At 41.8% G+C, this 16798-nt stretch overlaps 1 protein-coding gene across 1 annotated transcript; it reads right to left on the bottom strand.

Annotated features, from left to right (window-relative positions):
- Positions 1 to 13909: 13909 nt before the first annotated feature.
- On the bottom strand, positions 13910 to 14389 carry LOC140839248 (uncharacterized mitochondrial protein AtMg00240-like). The gene has a single exon (XM_073205886.1). The coding sequence runs from the start codon at positions 14387 to 14389 to the stop codon at positions 13910 to 13912; it is 480 nt and encodes a 159-aa protein (XP_073061987.1).
- Between the last annotated feature and the right edge of the window lie 2409 nt (positions 14390 to 16798).

A 16798-nucleotide genomic window follows, 5' to 3' on the forward strand; every position in this document is an offset into this window, starting at 1 on the left:
ATAATTTCTCATAATTAAGGGTGATGTGGCCAAACCTTAATTATTTAAAATTATACTGATCACTAGACAAAAATTTTGGCTTTACTAAATCTTTATATAATAATATTTAGTAACACAATAAACACTTTCCAATAGTGCTCCCAGGAAAGATAGGTAGTGCTAAGGCCCTTTAAATACCTAACTCCTAGTCAGAACAACATTCTTCTGGGAGACTAGTGGCTAGTCAAGGCAGTTTAAACCGATGTATGAAGAATTCTTCAGATAATGTTTTCTCACGTCACCTTATAATTATTATTCACTTTAATTATTCACATTTATGTGAATCTTTATAAGCCAAAACTTTTCGATTAATATCTTTATATTCACATTTTACTTAATATGAACAAATACTTCCCCATCAGTTTTTCTCTTCAATCAGAGTAGTGATAAAGTGAGTATCACATTTACGTAAAAATGTGAGCTCCTCATCAGTTTTTCTCTTTTATCAGAGTAATGATAAAGTGAGGATTATTTGTTCATTTGTGAACATCTGAAATATTTTATTTTATTATATTCACATCTTACTTGATATGTTCATTTCAAATTATAAGCAACTTAATATAATTTAATATGAACATAATGTGAATATTGATGTACCAATTATTTTTCAATATTATTTGCATTTTAAATTTCAAGAATAAATGCCAACGTAATATTAAATTTGCATGTACAAATCAAACACGTATCCATAATATTTGATATTTTATCTAACATGCAATCAAAATTTCTAAACATATATTAGAAATTACGTCGAACTTGGAATATTTTTAATGTATACAAATTATTTAACCAAATGCTATATGTATACCGAATTATACATATAACTTAGTAGCATATTAATCAATATTTATTTATTTATTATTATTATTATAAAAATAATAATAATAACAATTTGAATTGATTGTCGATAGTTTATCAATTGTCAAATGTTGTGGGTCTCAGAACATTAATTATGGGACCCGCATTATTTTTTTTAAAAATAATAAAATAAAAACAAAATTAATTGATTGCAGGCTCAATAATTCAATTCATTGAATGCATACACGTAGGGATGTAAATGAACCAAATCATTTGTGATCTATTCGAAGCTCGATTCGATAAAAGCTCGTTTGAGCTTGTTTAATGAAACTCGTTAAGATAAACAAACCAAACTCAAGCTTTACAGTATTAGGCTCGTTAGCTCGTGAACATGTTCGTTGGTAAGTTAATGAGTAATCTTTTAGATGAAAAAATAATAGTTTTGATATTTGATTTATTGATTTTACATATTATTTATGAAATATATAGAAAAATCTATTAAATTTATTTATTATAATAAATTTACAAATTTTAATCAGAATAATATATTTTTCTTTAAATATATAATTTACTTTTTAATTAATTTAATAAAAATTTAAATGTATAATTCATATTTATTAAGGTTGTTTAGGCTCGATAAAGACTTGAATAAGCTCGTGAGCCATGCATATATTCGTTAAATAAAGCTCCAGCTCGGCTCGATTATAAACAAACCAAGCTCAACATTCAATAATTCGGCTCGACTCGACTCGATTACATCCTTACATACACGTTAAGTTATCTGAACGATAATAAATGTCTTCATGCACAATTGTTCTTCTTCAACGTTTCAGAAAGTTTTCTTCCCGAAACAAAATTCTCATTTCAATTTCAAGACTTCAAAGAAGAACTTCAAACTCCGATCGAGAACACAATTATAAGGTAAGTTTTTTAATATTGTTTTATCTGATCTTTCAATTTTACGTAAACTTTCAGAAATTCCAAAATTTCATTTTTTACGTAAACTTTATGATATCCAACTTCAATTTCTTAAAGTTCATGATATCCGATCTTCAGAAAACAAAATATTCAAGGCTGATACAAAATGTTAGATATTTTCTCTAAAAATCATGTTTCTGCACGTATATAAACATGATAAACAAAAATGCGGAAGCTAAATTGAGCGTTACCTACAGCCATTGAATCATCTTTAAGTCTTCTGATTTTCCTCCGATTGAAGCCTTCTAAACACTCCAATCTCTCTATACATGGTGTATTAGAATCGAACCCGTGACCTTGACTCTGATACCAATTATAGGACCGAGCGTTTGCCGCTTTACCAAAAGCTATAGCTAGTGGTAATGGAGCAACTCAAATATTTTAAGCTGCACACCAGCTCAAGCATCACGGTTCGATCGCTCTACCAAACAAGGACAATTATTGCACTCAATAATTAAAATCTTTTTATATTTTATTGAAAAAATTGTTCAAACTTTTCGTCTATATTATTGAAATTATAGTACATATGAAATATGTAAATAAAATACGAGTTTCACATAAACTTTAATATTGACTTAAAAATGATTTTGTTAATTTTTCAAACAGTATTTGGTTAAATCAGAGATTAAAAATTTATAGCAAATAGTTTTTTCATAATTAATATATAATAATTTTCCATATGATACATTCAAAATTCATGGAAAATCAAATGTACAAAGTAGATGAGCTAATAATTATTTGTAACATGGGCAATTTATATCTATTCATGCATAAAATATTTTGTTATCCCGGCGAATGATCAGTATCAAAGCTTCAATGGCGTCAAACTGCAAAATCATCCTATATTTTAAAGTCTGCATTCTCTGAAGCGGAAGTGTTGCTTCAATTATAGAAATAAAAGAAGAACAAAAGAGATACACATCATGTAATTCATTTCTTTTCTGTATAAGCATTTACAATTGAGCTAAGATTTATATACAAAGCCAACATTCAAGATGTCGACAACTGGTATCAATTCTGAAATCAATTCTGATGTAACCGATTAAACAAATTGATTCATCTAGACTATTCGTGAAACCATGGGTTTGTCATTTATCTTATGAGCTTGAGACTATGGGCTTTAACATTTGATTCTTGGACTTTAGGATTTGCTTTAACTTGCCCCCTCATGCTTAGCAGGGGATGATGAACCACACTAACTTTGAACCGAAGTCGATGAAACATCATTGTAGACAATGGTTTAGTAAGTATATCTGCAAGTTGATCAGTCGAAGGAACATCACGTACTGAAAGTTGTTTGGCCAAAACCTTCTCACGAACAAAGTGAAGATCAAGCTGCAGGTGCTTAGTTCTTGCATGTAAAACTGGATTAGTAGTGAATGCAATGGTGCTGAGATTGTCACACCATAGAATAGGTGGACTTGAGACAGCAATGTGCAGCTCAGAGAGAAGGGATTGAATCCACAATAGCTCAGATGTGGCATTTGCAACACTTCTATATTCTGTTTCTGTAGTGACCCGTTCCAGAATCACCTACTAATGAAGAACTAAGCATGCAATTAACTTAATTAATAATAATCAGAGATAACAGCGGAAAACTGACACCAAACGATAGTTATACAACCCAATCGAAAATCCAGAACAACTCAACTTAAACTGAAATATACGGTACAACCATATCGAAACAAAAAGATACCGAAGAACCAACCAGCTACTCAACGTCCTCCTCCTCCTCCTCCTGAGCTGTCCAACCTGAGGCCTGCCCCGTGGGAATGGGGTGTCCAAGATAAACAAAACCGAGGACGTGAGCGATAAGAACGCCCAGTACAAAAGCATGAGTATACAAGCCTATATGAAATGCACATGCTATGATATGATACCAGGGTAGTCAAGAAACAGGAGTAACAAAGGATCTCAAAATGCTCAGTCTAGAGGCGCCAAGTGGATAGTGCCGCGCGGTACTCCTCTGGGTCACTGCATCCACTACAAGAACAGACGTGGACCTAAAATGTCCCGGATCACCGAAGCCCTCCGGACCCGTCGGCCACTGTGTACTCTCGGTGTCCATGCGTCCACAAGACAAGACAGGGCTGAGCGGCCCCACAAGATATAGCTTATCTCGAAAGAGATACAGCTCAACAGTAAAGGCTATCTCGAAGGAGATACGGCTCAACATGAAATGCAACATGCATCATAAAACGTGACATAATAGCATGCATCATATGACATATATCAATGCACCACATAATCATGCAACACATATAAGGATGTATACTCGACCAGGATATCTCGGATAGTACTTTCGTACCTCAAACCAGCAGATCCTAACAATCAGTCCTAGACTCACGCCTGCGTCCGCAGTCAGCCCACTGATGCCGCTAGCTCCAAACTAGAGCACAGCTCCGCTACAACACTAGTAGCTCCCCGCTAGTGCCCGAACCTCGGAAAAAGACTAGAAACCTGTCAGAAACGACTGAAATACTCTGGAACACTCTGAAATGGCGAGTCACAAATGAAGCCTCGCGCCTCTATTTATAGTCAATGTTCGGACGCTCCGATCCACTTCGGAAGCTCCGATCTGGTATACTTCGGACGATCCGAACCCACTTCGGACGATCCGAACCCTGCATGTCTTCCACGAGTACAGCCACCTGTCCCGGACGATCCGAGTCTTGATCGGACGATCCGAACCCTTCCACGTGTCCAGCCACCTGTCTCGGACGGTCCGAACCCACTTCGGATGATCCGAACCCTCTTCGGACGATCCGAACCTGGTTCGGTCTTTCCGATCCCACCGAAATATAATTAATCCAATAATTAACTCAAATTAGGAATCGGGTTACTACATTCTCCCCCCCTTAAAAAGATTTCGTCCTCGAAATCAAGTTTATAGGATGAACAAAAACTGAAATAACAACATTGTTAATATATCTCAATTGTTGTTGAACACAACTGCTAATTGGATTACAACGGAAAACACACGTACATCTGTAGTACATCTATAATACAACTCAAAAGAGCTCTGGATGCTCTAAACGCATACGACTCTCTAACTCCCAAGTGGCTTCTTCAGTGCCTCTGCGCTGCCACTGAACTAAGACAAGAGGAATGATCTTATTCCGCAATACCTTGTCTTTGCGATCGAGAATCCGCACTGGTCGTTCCACGTAAGACAAATCCGAATTTAGTTGAACTTCAGAGGGATGCAAAATGTGAGACTTATCTGCTACGTATCGTCTCAACAAAGATACGTGGAACACATCGTGAATACTTGATAGGTACGGCGGCAATGCCAGTCTGTAAGCCAAATCTCCCACGCTTTCCAATATTTCAAATGGACCAATAAATCTCGGAGACAGCTTACCCTTGAGACCAAATCTCAAAATCCTGCGAAAAGGTGAAACTCGGAGAAACACTTTCTCACCTGGCTGAAAATAAAGAGGTCGCCGCTTGGTGTTCGCATAACTAGCCTGTCGATCCTGAGCGATCTTAATCCGTTTCTTGATTATTGCAACCTTATCAATAGCCTGCTGGACTAACTCCGGTCCCTCAACATGTCGTTCCCCAACTTCATCCCAAAATAATGGAGTACGACAACGTCGCCCATACAACGCCTCAAATGGTGCCATACCAATACTACGATGATAGCTGTTGTTGTATGCGAACTCAATCAAAGGCAAATGATCATGCCAAGCGATTCCGAAATCCATAACACAGGCTCGCAACATATCCTCAAGTGTACGGATAGTCCTCTCTGTCTGACCGTCGGTCTCTGGATGATAAGTTGTACTTAAACTTAATGAAGTGCCCAATGCTGCCTGGAAACTACCCCAAAATCGTGAGGTAAAACGAGGATCTCTGTCACTGACAATACTAACTGGCACCCCATGCAAACGTACAATCTCTTGAATGTACAATCGAGCCATACGATCGAAAGTGAAATCACGGTTATATGGCAGAAAATGAGCAGACTTGGTGAGTCGATCCACCACTACCCAAATAGCATCACTATTCCTCGAAGACAATGGTAAGTGAGTAATGAAGTCCATCGCAATATGCTCCCACTTCCATTCGGGAATAGGTAAGTTCAACAATAATCCTCCCGGTCGACGGTGCTCTGCCTTAACCTGCTGACAAACAAGACACTTGGAAACAAACTGATAAACGCTGCGCTTCATCCCTTTCCACCAAAATCGTGTCCTCAAATCTTTATACATCTTGTTGCTTCCTGGATGGACACTCAACTTGCTTCGATGAGCCTGAGCCAAGATCTCTTCCCTCAAAGTATCATCCTCTGGTACCACCACCCGATTAGACAAACACAGAAGTCCATTAGACTGATAATGGAAATTGCTATCTCCACCAGCCAACCGAGCTAATCTCTGAGTCTTGAGATCAGACATCTGAGCATCTCGAATCCGAGCGAACAAAGCTGGCTCAGATAAAATGGTAGCAACACGAATGCTCTCCATACCTTTCCGATGTTTGAAATTAAATCCCAATGAACAACAATCCTGGATAGTACTAATCATAGCACTGGTCTGAAGTGCAGAGGCTCTCACCTTGCGACTAAGAGCATCGGCTGTGAGATTCGCAGAACCTGGTTGGTATTTGATCTCGCAGTCATAATCTTTAAGTAGATCCATCCAACGACGTTGTCTCATGTTCAACTCAGCCTGAGTGAACAGATACTTCAGACTCTTATGATCAGTGAAAATTTCAAACTTAACCCCGTACAAGTAATGACGCCAGATCTTTAGCGCAAACACAATAGCAGCTAATTCTAGATCATGAACAGGGTACTTCTCCTCGTGAGGTTTTAACTGCCTGGATGCGTAAGCGATCACATGACCATTCTGCGTCAACACACACCCTAAGCCTTGAAAAGAAGCATCGGTGTAAACACTGAAACCATCAGATCCTGACGGTAACGCCAAAACAGGTGCAGAAGTCAGAAGTCGACGAAGCTCTCTGAAACTATCTTCGCACTCAGATGACCACTCAAATGGAACATCCTTCCGAGTAAGCTGCGACAATGGTCTAGCTACCTGAGAGAAATTCACGATGAAGCGACGATAATACCCTGCCAGACCTAGAAAACTACGGATCTCAGCCATCGTCGTAGGACGTGACCAATTCAGCACTGCTTCGATCTTGCTGGGATCCACAGAAATTCCTTCCTTGGAAATCACATGACCAAGGAATACTACACGATCAATCCAGAACTCGCACTTACTCAGCTTAGCATACAATTGCTTCTCACGAAGAATCTGCAACACAATCCTCAAGTGCTGGATATGCTCTTCCACACTGTGAGAATAAATCAAGATATCGTCGATGAAAATCACAACAAACTGATCTAGAAAATCCCGAAAGACTCGATTCATCAAATCCATGAACACTGCTGGCGCATTCGTCAATCCAAATGGCATAACTAGAAACTCGTAATGCCCATATCGAGTACGAAATGCAGTCTTGGAAATATCATCATCTCTAACTCTCATCTGATGATAACCCGATCGCAAGTCAATCTTGGAGTAAACAGAGGTACCCTGAAGCTGATCGAACAAATCATCGATACGAGGTAATGGATACTTGTTTTTGATCGTCACACGATTCAGCTGGCGATAATCAATGCACAATCGCATAGATCCATCTTTCTTCTTGACAAACAAGACTGGAGCTCCCCAAGGTGAAACACTCGGGCGAATATAACCTTTATCAAGAAGATCCTGTAATTGCTGCTTCAATTCTCTCATCTCTGACGGAGCAAGACGATAGGGGGCACGAGAAATCGGTGCAGTCCCTGGCATTAACTCAATGCCAAATTCCACCTCTCTAACCGGAGGAAAACCAGGAATCTCATCTGGAAAAACATCAGGAAATTCACAAACCACTGGAATATCATCTATACCAACACTACCTGTGGAGGAATCAATCGCATAGATGAGGTAGCCTTCCCCGCCCGCCTCTAAAGCACGACAGGCTTTCAGAGCAGATACCACTGGCATCGGAGGTCGCGCTCCCTCACCATAGAAAAACCAACTAGAGCTCTCAGTCGTACGAAACTGAACAAGCTTCTGGTAACAATCCACGGTAGCTCGGTAGGTAGTCAATAGGTCTATACCTAGAATACAATCAAAATCTTCCATCTCCAGGATCATAAGATTCGCAATCAATTCGTTACCCTCAAAATCTAAGGGACAACCCATCACTAGACGCTTTGCTAACACCGAATGACCCATCGGGGTAGAAACGGAAAGAATGACGTCTAGAGAAACATACGGTAACTTATGACGCTTAACAAATCGTGCAGAAATGAATGAATGTGATGCTCCGGTATCAATAAGAACAAAAGCAGGAATACCGCATAAACGAAAAGTACCTGCTATGACTCTCTCCATTTCATCTGCAGCCTGATCCTGGTTCAGCGCAAAAACCTGACCTTGGGCACGAGGTCGAAGATTTGAACTACCCACTGCCTGACCCTGCCTCCTCTGCTGAACAGTCGTCTGAGATCCGGAACCAGATCCTGCTCCACCTCGCAACTGAGGACAATTCTTCTTGAGATGACCCATCTCTCCGCACTGAAAACAAGCTCCCGCGGCTGATCGGCATTGCTCCGATGGATGGTTCTTCCCACAATGTACACAAGAAACCTTCTTCTTACCAAAGCGGAAAACACCGCTAGACCGTGATCCAGATCCAGAAGAAGAAGAACCAGATTTCTTGAAAGACTGAGATCGAGGGCTCAAAGTACTCGGAGGTCTAGAAGAAAGAATAGCCCTACCACGCTGGAGACTGATCTCTGCCTGGCGACACCGGTTCACTAACCCATCATACGAAGTAGGATTATCACAGACAGTGACTCGATCAAAAATCTCCTGGTTAAGACCCTGGAGGAAATGGTCATACTTGGCCTCAGAACTGCCACTGATATGAGGGGCAAAAGGTAACAACTCAAAGAACTTCTGCTGATATTCATCAACAGACATACTCCCCTGCTTAAGATTCAGGAGCTCAATCGTCTTTGCCTGGCGAAGGGCTGGAGGAAAATACAGCTGCATGAAAGCTGCACGGAAATCGGCCCAAGTCACCCTACCCTGAGACTGGACTATCGGTGCAGAAGTCGATCGCCACCACTTGCGCACACGGCCCTCGAGAAGAAAACTAAGGGTCTCCATCTGCTGCTCCTCGGTGCACTGGAATGCACGGAAACAACTCTCCATGCGCTCTAACCAATCCTCAGCATCATCGGGAGTCTCACCGCCGACTAAAGGCTTAGGCCCCATCTGAATGAAACGGTGCAAATCAAAACGCCTAGGACCATCCCGACGATGACGATGTTCACGATGACGCCTACGATCGTCCTGGTCACCCCAACGACCTACACTTCCCTGACTACTCTCATCACCAAAGTGGTCAGCCATCGCTACAAGATAGAATGGGGAAAATGGTAAAATGGTCAACGAAAATCCCAAAACAGAATCTATATCCCAAAATCGTAAGCATGCTCTGATACCATAAATGTAGTGACCCGTTCCAGAATCACCTACTAATGAAGAACTAAGCATGCAATTAACTTAATTAATAATAATCAGAGATAACAGCGGAAAACTGACACCAAACGATAGTTATACAACCCAATCGAAAATCCAGAACAACTCAACTTAAACTGAAATATACGGTACAACCATATCGAAACAAAAAGATACCGAAGAACCAACCAGCTACTCAACGTCCTCCTCCTCCTCCTCCTGAGCTGTCCAACCTGAGGCCTGCCCCGTGGGAATGGGGTGTCCAAGATAAACAAAACCGAGGACGTGAGCGATAAGAACGCCCAGTACAAAAGCATGAGTATACAAGCCTATATGAAATGCACATGCTATGATATGATACCAGGGTAGTCAAGAAACAGGAGTAACAAAGGATCTCAAAATGCTCAGTCTAGAGGCGCCAAGTGGATAGTGCCGCGCGGTACTCCTCTGGGTCACTGCATCCACTACAAGAACAGACGTGGACCTAAAATGTCCCGGATCACCGAAGCCCTCCGGACCCGTCGGCCACTGTGTACTCTCGGTGTCCATGCGTCCACAAGACAAGACAGGGCTGAGCGGCCCCACAAGATATAGCTTATCTCGAAAGAGATACAGCTCAACAGTAAAGGCTATCTCGAAGGAGATACGGCTCAACATGAAATGCAACATGCATCATAAAACGTGACATAATAGCATGCATCATATGACATATATCAATGCACCACATAATCATGCAACACATATAAGGATGTATACTCGACCAGGATATCTCGGATAGTACTTTCGTACCTCAAACCAGCAGATCCTAACAATCAGTCCTAGACTCACGCCTGCGTCCGCAGTCAGCCCACTGATGCCGCTAGCTCCAAACTAGAGCACAGCTCCGCTACAACACTAGTAGCTCCCCGCTAGTGCCCGAACCTCGGAAAAAGACTAGAAACCTGTCAGAAACGACTGAAATACTGTAGTAGCCCGAATTCCAAATTGGGTAATTAACGGAGTAATGGTGATTAAGAAGGTTTAATGTGTAATTTTGACCGAGTCATGACCGGACGGACCGAAGATGGTTCGGAAGCACCGAAGAGTTCGGAAGGTCCGAGGTGGGTTCGGTGGATCCGATCATGAGGTGTCAAGAGCAGCTGGACACGTGCATGTTCGGACGGTCCGAAGTGTATGATCGGAGGATCCGATCATGAGCTGTCAAGAGCCGATGGACACGTAGAGTTCGGACGTTCCGAAGAGGGTTCGGACGATCCGAACATGGCCTATAAATAGTGGTCGGATTTCCTCATTTTGACTCGCCAATTCAGAGAGTTCCGTAGCATTTCAGTCGTTTCTGACAGGTTCTAGTCTTGTTCCGAGATTTGGGCACTAGCGGGGAGCTGCTGGTCTTGTAGCAGAGCTGTGCTCTAGTTGGGAGCTAGCGGCATCAGCGGGCTAGCGACGGACGAAGGTTTGGAATTTTATCAGTATTTATCTCAGGATTATCTAGTTAAGTCTGGTAGATAAGTTTAGTGATGGTTTTCACTTGATGAATAGGCTTGGATTAGACCTGTTGTCTGGTTGTTCCAGTGGATTAGGATTGCTGTGATAGAGGTACGAAAGTACTATCCGAGATATCCTGGTTGAGTATACATTCTTATATGTGTTGCATGATTATGTGGTGCATTGATATATGTCATATGATGCATGCTATTATGTCACGTTTATTACTGCACGTTGCATTTCATGTTGAGCCGTATCTTCTTCGAGATAGCCTTTACTGTTGAGCTGTATCTCTTTCGAGATAAGCTATATCTTGGGGCCGCTCAGCCCTGTCTTGTGGACGCATGGACACCGAGAGTACACAGTGGCCGACGGGTCGGGAGGGCTTCGGTGGTCCGGGACATTTTAGGTCCACGTCTGTCTTGTAGTGGATGCAGTGACCCAGAGGTTGGACCGCGCGGCACTATCCACTTGGCGCCTCTAGACTGAGCATTGTTGAGATCCATTTTGTGACTCCTGTTTCTTGACTACCCCGGTATCATGATCATAGCATGTGCATTTCATATAGGTCTGTATACTCATACTTTTGTACTGGGCGTTCTTATCGCTCACGTCCTCGGTTTTGTTTATTCTTGGACACCCCATTCCCTCGGGGCAGGCCTCAGGTTGGACAGCTCAGGAGGAGCAGGAGGAGGACGTTGAGTAGCTGGTTGGTTTAGTTTATCGGTATTGTTTTGATTCGATATGGTTGTATTGGATATTTTATTTTGAGTTATTCTAGACTTCGATTGGGTTGTATAACCATCATTTTGTTGACTTTTCCGCTGTTATCTCTGATTATTGTTAATTAGGTTAATTGCATGCTTAGTTTTGATTAGTAGGTGATTCTGGAACGGGTCACTACATTTATGGTATCAGAGCATGCATACGATTTTGGGATATAGATTTCTGTTTTGGGATTTCCGTTGACCAATTTACTAGTTTCCCCATTCTATGTTGTAGCAATGGCTGACCACTTTGGTGACGGGAGTAGTCAGGGGAGTGTAGGTCGTTGGGGTGACCAGGACGATCATAGACGTCATCGTGAGCATCGTCATCGTCGGGATGGTCCTAGGCGTTTCGATATGCATCGTTTCATGCAGATGGGGCCTAAGCCTTTAGTTGGCGGTGAGACTCCCGATGATGCGGAGGATTGGTTAGAGCGCATGGAGAGTTGTTTTGTTTTGTTCATCCTCTAAGCTTGATTTCGAGGACGAAATCGTTTTTAAGGGGGGGAGAATGTAGTAGCCCGAATTCCAAATTGGGTAATTAACGGAGTAATGGTGATTAAGAAGGTTTAATGTGTAATTTTGACCGAGTCATGACCGGACGGACCGAAGATGGTTCGGAAGCACCGAAGAGTTCGGAAGGTCCGAGGTGGGTTCGGTGGATCCGATCATGAGGTGTCAAGAGCAGCTGGACACGTGCATGTTCGGACGGTCCGAAGTGTATGATCGGAGGATCCGATCATGAGCTGTCAAGAGCCGATGGACACGTAGAGTTCGGACGTTCCGAAGAGGGTTCGGACGATCCGAACATGGCCTATAAATAGTGGTCGGATTTCCTCATTTTGACTCGCCAATTCAGAGAGTTCCGTAGCATTTCAGTCGTTTCTGACAGGTTCTAGTCTTGTTCCGAGATTTGGGCACTAGCGGGGAGCTGCTGGTCTTGTAGCAGAGCTGTGCTCTAGTTGGGAGCTAGCGGCATCAGCGGGCTAGCGACGGACGAAGGTTTGGAATTTTATCAGTATTTATCTCAGGATTATCTAGTTAAGTCTGGTAGATAAGTTTAGTGATGGTTTTCACTTGATGAATAGGCTTGGATTAGACCTGTTGTCTGGTTGTTCCAGTGGATTAGGATTGCTGTGATAGAGGTACGAAAGTACTATCCGAGATATCCTGGTTGAGTATACATTCTTATATGTGTTGCATGATTATGTGGTGCATTGATATATGTCATATGATGCATGCTATTATGTCACGTTTATTACTGCACGTTGCATTTCATGTTGAGCCGTATCTTCTTCGAGATAGCCTTTACTGTTGAGCTGTATCTCTTTCGAGATAAGCTATATCTTGGGGCCGCTCAGCCCTGTCTTGTGGACGCATGGACACCGAGAGTACACAGTGGCCGACGGGTCGGGAGGGCTTCGGTGGTCCGGGACATTTTAGGTCCACGTCTGTCTTGTAGTGGATGCAGTGACCCAGAGGTTGGACCGCGCGGCACTATCCACTTGGCGCCTCTAGACTGAGCATTGTTGAGATCCATTTTGTGACTCCTGTTTCTTGACTACCCCGGTATCATGATCATAGCATGTGCATTTCATATAGGTCTGTATACTCATACTTTTGTACTGGGCGTTCTTATCGCTCACGTCCTCGGTTTTGTTTATTCTTGGACACCCCATTCCCTCGGGGCAGGCCTCAGGTTGGACAGCTCAGGAGGAGCAGGAGGAGGACGTTGAGTAGCTGGTTGGTTTAGTTTATCGGTATTGTTTTGATTCGATATGGTTGTATTGGATATTTTATTTTGAGTTATTCTAGACTTCGATTGGGTTGTATAACCATCATTTTGTTGACTTTTCCGCTGTTATCTCTGATTATTGTTAATTAGGTTAATTGCATGCTTAGTTTTGATTAGTAGGTGATTCTGGAACGGGTCACTACAAATACTCTGGAACACTCTGAAATGGCGAGTCACAAATGAAGCCTCGCGCCTCTATTTATAGTCAATGTTCGGACGCTCCGATCCACTTCGGAAGCTCCGATCTGGTACACTTCGGACGATCCGAACCCACTTCGGACGATCCGAACCCTGCATGTCTTCCACGAGTACAGCCACCTGTCCCGGACGATCCGAGTCTTGATCGGACGATCCGAACCCTTCCACGTGTCCAGCCACCTGTCTCGGACGGTCCGAACCCACTTCGGATGATCCGAACCCTCTTCGGACGATCCGAACCTGGTTCGGTCTTTCCGATCCCACCGAAATATAATTAATCCAATAATTAACTCAAATTAGGAATCGGGTTACTACAGTTTCAGTACTAGACCTGGAAACGATAGGTTGTTTCTTGGAGCTCCGAGAAATAGGAGAGGACCCAAAGAACCAACAAAAACCAGACATGGAGCGACGATCATCAGGTCACTACCCCAATCATCATCACATAAACCATGAAGAGTAAATGCAGAACAAGGATTTAAACGAATACCAAAACCAAGAGTGCCACTTAAGTAACGTAAAATATGCTTGACCGCCTTCCAATGAGAATATGAGGAAGCTTGCATAAACTGACACACTTTGTTGACACTGAATTCAATGTCAGGTCTGGTGATGGTTAGATATTGAAGAGCTCCTACTGTACTATGATAAAGCATACCATCAGGAAATGGATCCATATCTTTAGAAGATAGTCGAAGACCCGAAGTCATCGAAGCCGGCAAAGCTTTGGTATTGTTCATCTTAGAGCGAAGAAGCAGATCTTGCACATACTTAGTTTGAGTAGGAACCATTGATTAATCCAGTGATCGACAAACCTCAATGCCTAAAAAAATTCCAAATCTTTAAGAGAAAACTGATTGTTTAAGGCTGAATTGATTGATCGAACTCGAGCATTATCACTTCCTGTGATTAAAATGTCGTCATCGTATACTAAAACGTAAATGAAAAAATCAGCATGAGTTTGAACAAATAACGAGGCATCAACTTTGGATTCAACAAAGCCCATAAGCTTGAGAGTATGACAGACCCGTGCAAACCAAGCTCTCGGGGCTTGCTTGAGATCATATATGGCTTTATTGAGTTTGCGCACAAGGGAATTGTTATTGTTTGGAGCTTCAAAACCTGGAGATTGGCGCATATACACAAGCTCAATAAGTCTGCCATTGAGAAAAGCATTATTGACGTCAATTTGTTGAATTTTCCAACCCTTGGCAACATCCACAAAGAGAACAAGTCTAATGGTTGTGGGCTTCACAACTGGGCTGAACATCTCTGTATAGTCAAGCCCTAGGGTATGAGAATAGCCCTTAGCGACAAGACGGGCTTTGTGTCTAGCGACGAAACCATCAGGATTAGTTTTGAGTTTGAATACCTATTCACAACCAATGATGGGCATGCTAGAGGGAGCTTCAACAAGAGTCCAGATATGGTTTTGCATTGAGGCTTGGTATTCAGCTTCCATAGCTTTGCACCATTCAGGATGTGTTCTTGCTTCCTGAAAAGAAGATGGTTCCCAAAATAATAGAATGCAAATTAAATGAACCTTGGGTTTAAAGATCCCGTCCTTTGAGCGAGTAACCATTGGATGAAGATTCAATGTAGGAGGTGCATGGGCTGTGACAATAGGTGAAGATAATGTGGAGAGTGTATCACTGGATGTAGGGACTGATTGTGATTGAGGGGAAGTAGGAGATGATACAATAGATGTATTGTCCGATTGTGAAGGATATGGAATAGATGAGGCGTTGACGGATGGAGTCATGGAATTTGAAGGAACGAAAGGATATCTAGCAAGAACTTTTGGTAAGTAAAGAGAAGATTGATGTGTGACTGTGGAGCTAGACACAACAGAAGACTTGAAGAAAAGAAAACTTTGTTCATGAAGCTTAACATGTCTAGAAATGAACACACGACCAGTAGCACTAATGCATTTATATCCTTTGTTCTCGTCACTGTAACAAGTAAATGTACATGGAGTTGAGCGGAAGTCAAGTTTGTGAGTGTTGTAATCACGGAGACATGGAAAACAAATACATTCAAAAGTTTTAAGATGGGAATGATCTGTGACCTTTTGAACAAATATTGAATGAGAATTTTTCCTTGAAGTGCGACAGTAAGTAATCTATTTATGAGATATATTTTGCTGTAGAGAAAGCATTATCCCAAAAGGATAAGGGCATTGATGCGTGAGCTAAAAGAGAGTCCGATGTCAACAATGTACAGATGTTTTCGTTCAACAACACCATTTTGTTTTGAAGGAAAGAACTCATAGCTTGAAATTCCCCACCCCAATCAGATTGAAGGGTTTTGATTTTTTGTTTAGTTGAAGTTCAATATGAGTTTTGAATATACTTGAACAACTTCCGATATTTTAATTTAAGAAAATAGATCCATGTAAAACGGCTAGAGGAATCCACAAAGCTTACATAAAACTTGAAACCATTTCAAGAAGTGTTGACAGGACCCCAAACATCCACGAAAATGTGTTCAAGTGGTTCTGAAAATTGAGTTTGAGAAGATGGAAACGAGAGTTTATGACTTTTGCCAAGTTCACAAGCTTCACATAAATGCATACGTTCATTTCTTGGAAAAGGAAAATTACAATTGGATAGAATTTGCTTAATAGTAGAAAGAGGAGGATGACCTAATCTATAGTCCCACTGATTTAGAACACTTGGAGAGGCCTTAATTGAATGCTGATGTGAAAAATGAGGAGTAGAACACTGGCCAGAAAGTGTAGAGTGGAGACATATAGGTTGGGATGTAGTAGCAGAATGAGGTGGCCCGAGGTTGATTTCCGGCTTTCCTGCTTCATTCTTGCAAGGAAATCTGGATTATGTGGTCAGCAAAGGATTTGGCCTTACTAAATTGACCGTTGCCATGATTTCTATTGGTCTGGCTTTTGCACTAGTGATCTTTGGTTTGGGATTTTACCTCGTGTACCGCTCTTACGTGCCGAATTTCGAATCGTGCTCTTGGAGATCGGTGTTGTTTTACCCTCTAAGAGTTACTGAGCTCGATTTGATCATGTTGATGGATAAAAAGGCAGCTAGTGGAAAAACTGGCGGGATTTTTGGAAGAGTTTATGCTGTTACTTTACCTAGTGGTGAACTCATTGCTGTTAAAAAAATTCTAAAACTTTCTATTCACTCTTGAAAATCCATAAATCCGAGATGAAGACTTTGGCAAGGATAAGACAC

Source organism: Primulina eburnea, chromosome 8 (genome assembly GCF_022965805.1).
Source record: "Primulina eburnea isolate SZY01 chromosome 8, ASM2296580v1, whole genome shotgun sequence".
Classification (NCBI taxonomy): Eukaryota; Viridiplantae; Streptophyta; class Magnoliopsida; order Lamiales; family Gesneriaceae; genus Primulina; species Primulina eburnea.